At 42.4% G+C, this 9,381-nt stretch overlaps 2 protein-coding genes and 1 long non-coding RNA gene across 3 annotated transcripts; all 3 read left to right on the top strand.

Moving 5' to 3' along the window:
- Positions 1-408: 408 nt before the first annotated feature.
- LOC118422311 lies at positions 409-3,218 on the top strand. Its single transcript, XM_035829830.1, has 4 exons — positions 409-557; positions 967-1,123; positions 2,643-2,794; positions 3,206-3,218. The coding sequence occupies exons 1-4, from the start codon at positions 409-411 to the stop codon at positions 3,216-3,218; spliced, it is 471 nt and encodes a 156-aa protein (XP_035685723.1).
- An 83-nt stretch (positions 3,219-3,301) lies between these two features.
- Positions 3,302-7,388, top strand: LOC118422555. The gene is made up of 4 exons (XR_004831930.1): positions 3,302-3,388; positions 3,833-3,920; positions 5,542-5,624; positions 7,259-7,388. It is a non-coding gene; the product is annotated as an uncharacterized LOC118422555 (long non-coding RNA).
- Positions 7,389-7,570: 182 nt separating this feature from the next.
- Positions 7,571-8,847, top strand: LOC118422310 (nucleolar pre-ribosomal-associated protein 1-like). Its single transcript, XM_035829828.1, has 4 exons — positions 7,571-7,704; positions 8,022-8,138; positions 8,497-8,575; positions 8,803-8,847. The coding sequence occupies exons 1-4, from the start codon at positions 7,571-7,573 to the stop codon at positions 8,845-8,847; spliced, it is 375 nt and encodes a 124-aa protein (XP_035685721.1).
- The last annotated feature ends 534 nt before the right edge of the window (positions 8,848-9,381 follow it).

The following is a 9,381-nucleotide window of genomic DNA, read 5'->3' as shown; positions in this document are numbered from 1 at the left end:
ATGTCAACGTCGTTGTTGCAGTTGTCATGGTTGTAGTAATCACATGTTGAATAGGCAGCTTTGACTTGCTGCAGTAATATAGAAAAGCGCAAGGAGCGCTCCTCATCAGTCTCCAATGAATGAAATATACGACGTGTACAAAATTATGGAAGGTACCGTTAGGTGTGACGTTTAAGCTAAAAGAATGGTGGAATACTTACTACTTTTAAGAAGGATATAACCTCCTTCATGCTAACGGACAGCTTGAAATTGCTGGAACAGCTTTCTTGGGTAACCCTTACTGCAGTTTGTATAAAAGTTGCTAGGTGTCGCAGTTGTGCGACGGCTGTGTCAGGTCGCGGAATGTTTACTTCCGGGTCGATCGCACACGTGTGGCAAGCAGGGATGGGGGGAACGCGAGATCGCAAGATGAAGAAGCGAAAATCGGGCGATAAGGAGGGAGTGGGGGAAAGCAAGGCGAAGAAACTGAAGGATGGAAAGACCGAGTTCTCCGTGGAGATGTTTAGAACCATGCTGAAAGACAAGACGCAAAGAATCGCAGGTAAGAGGAACAGATTGTTGGTGTATAGACTCTGTAACATGTGCATGTGCGAACTTGATGAAGTTCAGTATTAAAGTCATAAATACGACATGATCGTCGAGCGAATTAAAAACTTCATGTAACATGTTAACCTCAACACCATGAGGGCAGCAGCCCTACCGAAAGAAGAAGAATGTTGTTTCTGATAAGGCCCTAACAAATGTATTCATGCCCCCCCCCCCCCACCCTTTCCAGCCAGACCAGGTGAAAAAAATTGTTGATGAAAGGCACCATCAAATTTAGAAATTCATTTTGTAAAGCGACCCTGATGGTAGATTTACATATAACAAGAACGTATCCTTGCGATGCATACACATGTACAATTGCCTATATTATAAAAGTTGCATCTACAGGTTTAAGGTTTAGACTATTGCACCATAACAAAGTTTTACAACAATCTCAGGTCTACAGAAGTTTGTAGCCAGCTGTAAGAACCAGGAAGATATCGAAGAGACGGAAGACATCGTTCAAGACTTCCTCCAGGCGTCTCCAGAGTGTGCGGAGATCCTCAAACTGTTGGACGAACAGCCCCTGGATCATGAGGTACTGTAAATTCATTTAAGTTCGCGGGGTCTTTTGCATAAATTGTAGTCACATACTATAATGGAAAATGTTTGTGGTGGTTTTAAGTTCGCAGTGGCCACCATGAAAACCGCGAACATAAAAGTACCACGAACGTTTCTGCATTTATGTACTTGTAATGTAACTGTTTTGTTATGCGTTATACCCACAAACGTAAACCTAAACTCTATGACTACAAACTAGGAAGTCGTGTTCTAGCCGAGACTAACAACCACAAATACTTAGGAGTCACACTCAATAACCAGCTCTCTTGGTCACAACACATACAGTACATTGCTTCCAAGGCTAACAAGACGTTAGGCTTTGTGAGACGCAATCTTTATAACTGCCCCAAATTAGTCAAAACAAATGCATATACATCCCTTGTTAGACCACATTTAGAGTATTCCAGCGCTGCCTGGGATCCATACCACAAAGAGCACATTGCTAAGTTAGAGTCCGTTCAAAAAAGAGCGGCCAGATTTGTCACAAATTCGTATCATAGTTATGACAGTGTCACTAAACTTGTCTCTGATTTGGGATGGGATACTTTACGCAACAGAAGGACAGCAAATAGATTAACAATTTTACAGAAAGCAAGACATCATAAAGTAGCCCTACCGGTCGAAACTCATCTAAAGCCTGTACCGCGCCAATCGCGACACTCAAACCCAAATTCTTACAAGGCTCTACCTTTTCACAAAGACTGCTACAGACATTCCTTCTTCCCACAAACCGTGAGAGATTGGAACTCTCTACCATACGAGGTCACGGAGATCACAGACGCTCCAAAGTTCAAGGAGGCAGTTCTCCGACGCCTCAGGGGACATTAAGGCGCAGCACTCTCCCTGGACGCTTTGCCCCAACTGAGGGGCGTTGTCCAGTACTCAATCAAGATCAAGATCAAGATACTTCCTACTCTGCTATTTACTCTCCTCCGTAGTAACTGCTGGCTCAATAATTTTACTTGCTAAAAGAATTGAGCCAGAGGTTACAATGGATGATGGCACTCAGGCTAGACTAGGACACTATTACTGTAAAATAAGTCCACTGTGTTCTACTGCTGCAGTGGTCTAGACACTCAAATCTCTCTACTGTAAATGCATTTAAGTTCACAGGGATTTAATTTCAAGGCAGCGAGAAAATGGAGTGTTCGCAGTGGTTTTGAATTCGCGGTAGCGCCATCCCACAAACTTATTTACAGTACTGTACTGTAGTCATATTCTGTTTTTTTAATATTCGCGATGGTTTTAAGTTCGCGGTTTAGCGGCCACTGCGAAAACCGCGAATATAAAATCACCGCAGAAGTTTCTGCATTCTGCTTTGATCTGTTTTTTGCATCTTTAGCTCCCATAGTTTTCCTTCTGCAAATTTCTGACTGCTTACAAAGGTCCTTGTCCTGTCACTTCACTATTACATACGTAGCCACTGTATATAACACTATTAGACCTCGTTGTGTACTTTCATTGTTGTTTGACCTTGTTGTTGTTGTTTACCTCAGGTCCAGCTGATTTTCCGCTGTCTGGAGGCAGTTCTGGTCCGTTCAGTCGACCTTCCTCAGTTCCACATACCCAGCATGCACGTGGTGCAGAAACTCTCGCACCAGTACTCCGAAATCCTCATCAAAATGCTCAGACTTTTCAACAATACAAGGTGGGGATGTTTGTTTGTTTGTCACAAGTAACAAGTCCCGGCTGGACTCGAATTTGTTTGTTTGTTTTGTTTTGTTTTGTTTTATTCTAGCTCTGGTTGTTTGGCTCCAATGATCATGATAATGATCACGATTTATTTCTGAAAATAATTTCATCAGGTTATGATAGTATGTAGAATATAGGAGAAATCTTTTTACCCAACCGAGAAGCACTGAGGAAGGTTTCTGAGAGACGATAAAACATAAGCAAAGTGAGTAAATAAATACAGGTTGGGTAAAAATACCGGTAATTCTCCTATATTCAATCACGTTTTATGTTTTTGGGTGAACACTAGTATTTTGCCCTCAGGTTTCGAAGCTGTACTGTTAGGCTTGTGGTCAGATAAATCAGCTCTCTCTATTCATGTATTCAGAGATCTTGATTAGATTTTTTGACTTCAAAATCCATTTCATTTCCCCACAGCTGTGTGATAATTACCCTCCGGTTACTGACTGCGATGACATCACACGGAGCCCAAGCTGCGAGGGACGTGCTACGTCTGGTAGACGCCACATTACCCACACTCACAGGGCTTCTTAACAGGGCAGACAAGAAGGTAATGTGATACCTGTCAGCTATGAGAAGCTTGTAACATGATCTCTCTCACTACTAGTACCTCAGGTTTGTATGGAAACTGCCAGGTGACCAATGCACTCAAAAAGTTTTACAGATTCAATATAATTGCTTTAGCCAGTGTTTTGATACTAAAGCTACTGTAAGTCTATTCAATATTTTTGGTTAAATCTTAACCTTTTCCTTAGAGGTTATGAATACTTGCTGATGGGACTTCAGATATTGGTTCACTTTTTATACCATTATTTAGTTATTTATGTTTCAAGGTATATTCTCATTTTGCCCTTTATATCTATAATATTGATATGTCCAAGAGAGTCCTTGAAAATTAGTACATACATGTAGACACTTTGAGAGAGCTACCACGGTGAAATAAACAAAATAAATAAATGCCTGTAATGAAAAACATAAACTTTTGCATCCCCAGGACGTCCGTGCCTGTGTGGTGAGGCTGGTGGTGTCCTTCCTCCTGACCGATGACAAACCTGTTGTCCTGCAGCTGCTGCAGTATAAAGGTCTGTGAGTCTGAATTCTATAAGCTAAACATAGATATTTTGAATATTTTAAATAACAGTGTTCTAGTTAGCCTGAAAGTTTTGTCCATCCCCTTGATTTTGAATAGAAATCCTGTCGAAGGCGCAGCGATCCTAGTGGGTCTGGGGGTATGCTCTCCAGGAAAATTTTGACATTTATACCCTCTAGATGCTATTTCCTCTGTTTTGAGGGGCAAGGGGCAGTTAGAAGGCCAAATTTAATGAAATAGATTCAATTTTTTACCTTTTATACAAAAGGACAGAAAAGCCCCACAGCATAGGAGCCCAAATCACAGCATTGAGCGGCTCCTTCGGTCAACTGCACTTGCGAGAACCCTGGCAAAACTAGCCACTGGCGGATCCAGAAATTTGCTAAGGGGGGGGGGGCGCGCACCATGACGCGGCCTTCGGCCGCGGCCGCGCAGCGCAAGCTGCGCGGGGGGAGAGCACGAGAGGGGGGTTCCCCCCTCTCGTTGGGGGGGCATGGGGGGCCTCCCCCAGCAAATTTATAAGAAATAGAGGCTCTCTGGTGCATTTTAGAGCCATATCTGAGCAAATTTGAGAAGCAAACTAACACTAACTTTTTGTCATGTCTGTGGCTGTCTAGTTCACTTCAGGGACATCTTTTACTATTGTTAGCAACTACAACTGAGGACAAACCTAACGAAGGATAGTTCCTCCTTCTTAATATTCATAAATGATGCCACGCTACACAAACAATATCGCAAAATTATTTGTACCTGGCTGCCGATTTGCCTTTCTCCATGAAGCGGCTCGCGCTCCTATAAAATCGCATAGAAATCTCGTGGGATCTGAGTGGCTTGCCGGAGACGATTTTAAAAGTGTCTTACGCATTTGAAAATGCATATATTTCGGACTCTTTTTGCTTCTGCGGTGGTAATTGATGACGATTATTATATAAATCGGAGGGAAATGACAACAAAAACGTCAGCACGGTCACCGCGGCGACTGATCAGAACTGGAGTGGGGAGGGGGGTGTCGGCGCACGACGCCGATTTTCCAAGGCGGGTTGCGTCTCTCTAAGCCGATGACGGACGATAGAAATCATCAGCTCATCAAAAATAATTAACTTCCGCTGATTTTCTGGAGATCTTACAAAATTTCGACGCTCTTTCTATATTTTTGAGCGCCGATTTTGGCTTACAGCGACCCACCAGTTTCTTGGGGAGAAATTGATGCGGCCGCGCTCCGTCCCCGGGCCTTTACCGTATGTTTACGTGACTCGAAAGACCCACTAGTAATTGCAAACTGTAAGTTTCTCTAAATAAGTACCAGAAAATCTCCTTTCAAATAAGCGAATTAGTTTTATGACGTTGTCAATATTCTTGACGTAACTTCCGAAGACCTCTAGTAGCCTTGGTTTATCTTGCCATTTTTTTTTTGCCAGCTGAAGGGGGAGGCGCGCGCCCTGCGCGCCTCCCCTTGGATCCGCGCGTGCTAGCTACTTGAAAAGTCATCATTCTTCACCTCATTTGACTTTGAGGATGAAAAAAGATGAAGTCTAAAATAGATAAGTGATATAATATAATTGTACCTGTTTGACCTCAGTTTGACCTTGCCCTTCCTTGCCCATCTTCTTCAGACTTGATGAGGAGCATCTTTAAGAACCTGCCAGGCGACCACCTGTCCACCGTCCAGCTCCTCCTGACTACTCTGAGGGACATGGTGAGTTTAAGCTTGGAGTGATCACCAAGCAGATGTAATGCTAGTTCACCTTTATCTGTGGGGTAACCTATCTGTTGTTTTTAAAAGCCATGTCAGGGCTCCAAATACTGGGTGCGCATGCACCTAGGTGCACCCAAAATTGGACCTGTGCACCCAATTATTTTCTGTGGGTGCACAGGTGCACCCAAATAGGTTTATGTATGTATCATATTCTTGCCATCGAAGTGTTAGGAAGATAACTAGAAAGGCAACATTTTTGAAAAAAAATGCAGGATGTGGGCGAAGGGAAAAGAAAGCAAAAATCGCAGGAAAAGAAGCAACAAGAAAGGCAACATTTTCGCGAAAATGCAGCAAAAAGAAAAAAAATTAAAAAACATTGTCTGTCCACGGATTCGATCCCGGAGCGTTGGTTTACCACGCGTGAATAATCCCACTGAGCCAGTGCTACATGTTACGAGCGCACAAGTGTATTGCGTTGCTTGAAAAAACCTGCGAGCTTCCGCTGGCTATTTTTCTCGCTTATAATCGAAGGTATTTCACTAAAACTTGGACAGAATACTAGAATAATTTTTTGTGGGGCATTTTTATGTTGTTATTTAGCCAATTAGATGCTCTGAACTTGCTGCATTTTCAACGTTTTTCGGCCCCGTAACCGGTTCTACCCCTACTTTTTGTGATACTGCGCTGCCGAGTGCCATTTTGTGACCTGTGCGTTGATAGGTTTACCCCTGACGTATCCACCAGGCAGTCAGAATGTTAGCCAATCAAAAAGCTGGAAACGTGGACTGCATGCTACAGGTTCCATTTTTTCTGAGTTTTGATAGGTCGGGTGGAATATCTGTAGAGAATACTAAATGTGTGGCTTCGCCCACATAATAAAAATGTCTGTCATGGTAATTGTTTAAGATATTGATAGCTTTAAGTTTTATCATTAGGTTATTACTTAAATCTAAGTGGTGCATCCAAAAATTTTTGGTGCACCCAATTTTTTAAGCTGGGTGCACCAGTGCACCTAATCCCAAAAATGAATTTTGAGCCCTGTATGTATTTAGTGATAACAAGTAGATGGAGAGTGGTTTTATGGAGAGTGGTTTTGATTTGGAATCCATCCATCCATCCATCCATCAGTCCCGTAGCTCAGGTGGCCACAGGGGCAGTAAGACTGTTCACAAGTGCTTTCCACTTCTGGCGGTTTTCGGCCAGTCCAGTCAGCTAGGCTGACGTCCTTCCTGTCCAGTCCTTGGAATATATTCAAAATATTGCATTTTGAAACCACTGTCCATCGACTTGATATCCCTAAATGCTCTGTTTTTAAAAACAATGAATGGATAAAGGCTACCCCACGGGTTAAGGCGATTTAGCATTATAATCTAAAAGACCAGCAGAATTGTGTAATGTTGCATTTCTATGCTTCAAACTTGTGTCAAGTTTCCTTGATTTTTTCCTCTGTAAATGCAATGTGATTATGTATGTATGTTTGTGGATTGTAACAACAAGGATTTTATGGAATGTAATTCTTGGCGCATTTCATATGGCACTTATAATGTCATTTGCCATGTCAAGGACCAATAAAGCTGAATCTGAATCTTTGTTGTGTCTGAATTTGAAGATAAGTCTTTAATATCTAACCCCAGGTGGTGAGAAGTGAGTTTGTGTCCAAAACTGCGAAGATTCACCTCTTCACAAACCAGGCGCTGCACCAGCTGGCTCTGCTTTATAACTGGACTGGTCGGGTGGACGTTTCCGTCAGCGAGGGGACTCAGGTATCTGTCTTTTCTTGTTACTTCCAAGAAGATGGAAGAAATTAATGAGTGAGGGAGGGAGGGAGGGAGTGAGAGTGAATGATTAGCAACCTAGCCTAGGACCTTCCACAAATTAAGGTTGAGTCCACAATTAAAGTTGTTTAAATTTTTAATTGTCAAATTTTGTCTTGACCTTCGCAGGAAATGCCTGAAGCACAGCGGAAGAAAGAAGGAAGACGTCTTGTGAGACAGCAGGTGCACGAGTTCCTCCTTGAGTTGAGCTGCGACTTCAGAAACGGCATCAACTTTCACGACAAGACGTTGGGCACCTCAGGAAAGTAAGACATGCCTCTTATCATTGTTAAGGCCTTGCATTTTTTAGATGACTTTAGATGTGCAAAGTAGGTAAAATCATATTGACTCAGTTGGATTTTTGCATATAAAAAGTGAGGTCAAGAAGTGTGTGGCCCAAGGGCTTTGGTGATGGGCACCGACCTAATCACCAAAAAATGACGTTCTCATAGATAATGACTGGTAAATGCTGCTTTTTGGTTCAATTTACTACGTTAGCTGATACATATTTTCTTTAATATTTTCTTCTCAATCCTTGTTTATTTGCTTATTTATTTGTTTATTTTTCTTTCTTTTCTTCAAGGAACATGAACCCGGTCCTTCACAAGTTCCTTCTAGACTTAAGACAGGCCAACCGAGACCCTCTGGAGGCGGAGCTGGTTATCCGAGTCCTCAAGGCGTGCCCCGACCTTCTGAACAGGTTTGTTTCTTTGTTTGTTTGTTTATTTATTCGCACAAAATACATAAAACAATACAGAAAAGAATACATAAAAGCACTACAGGTGCAGGAGGAGGGGAAAACCATAAACAGCTTATACTCCTCCTCTATACTAAACAAAATGTATGGTAGTCAATAATTAACAAAGGAAAGTAACACTTAGGATGTGATAATGATACAAAAAGACAATCAAATAGTGATAGAAAAATAATTTGAGATAAAATAATAACTGACCATATGAGATTACTATAAGGATCTAGAGTGGTTTATGAGATTTTTTTTCAGGGCACTTTTAAACGTAAGAAAAGAAGAAGTTTTTTTTGTATATTTGTCTGAGCAGGTACCTGTCGGACGTGACCTTCTCCTTCTCTCCGCGACCTTCAGCGCAGTGGACGGACAACATGGCGCTGCTCACAGAGGTCAGATGGTTTAGTTGTTACCTCCATGACAAATGGAGGTATTGTTTGTGGTGTGTGTGTCTCTGTGTGTGTGTGTGTGTGTGTGTGTGTGTTTGTGTGTGTGTGTGTACATGTTTGTCTTTGTCTGAGTGTCTGGATATTTCTAGTTACCAGTTGGTAACCGGCAGACCCTGGTTCAGTCCTGTTTAGGACATGATGATTCAGTTGAGGCTGTACTCTTCTTTCAGATGGGAAGTAAAATGTGCGTCCCGTGTTTGAGGAGGTGCCTCTAGATCTGGCATGTTAAAGGGGAACGGCTAGCAACCCCTCCCTGTTAACATATACACGTATGCCACTACTGAAACAGAAAGAAAACTTGCTGCCCTGTGTGCCACTAGGCACTACAAGGCAGGCTTTTAGCCAACCATGCATCCAGGGGTCAATTGGACACACTGTTCTTAAAATAAGAAGTTGGACACACTGGACACCCTGATGAGCCCTTACACTGGGGAGCAGATCCTCTGACAAGCATAACATTCTGATTGATCATGACCAGGGATGCCAACAGGTCACTTGGGTCACACCCTTCAACTGTGACCTCTCTGACAGTAGTTTTGCCCCTCTGGATACCTTAAAATGCACCTTTTTAACTTAAAATGCTCTTAAACACCGAACCAGGGAAGGTGGATGTCCCAGGACCTCCCTACAGTACTTGTGTTTGTGACTTTCAGTCACTAAGAAATTTGTAACCCCTATAATAATAAAATCCTAGCTAAAACCCTGCTACAAGGTGAACAACAACAATGTCCTTATGTTATGTTTCTGCA

This window comes from Branchiostoma floridae, chromosome 9 (assembly GCF_000003815.2).
Source record: "Branchiostoma floridae strain S238N-H82 chromosome 9, Bfl_VNyyK, whole genome shotgun sequence".
NCBI lineage: Eukaryota > Metazoa > Chordata > Leptocardii > Amphioxiformes > Branchiostomatidae > Branchiostoma > Branchiostoma floridae.
Note: the sequence above shows the minus strand (reverse complement) of the source record. Positions and strands in the feature narration are given on the sequence as shown.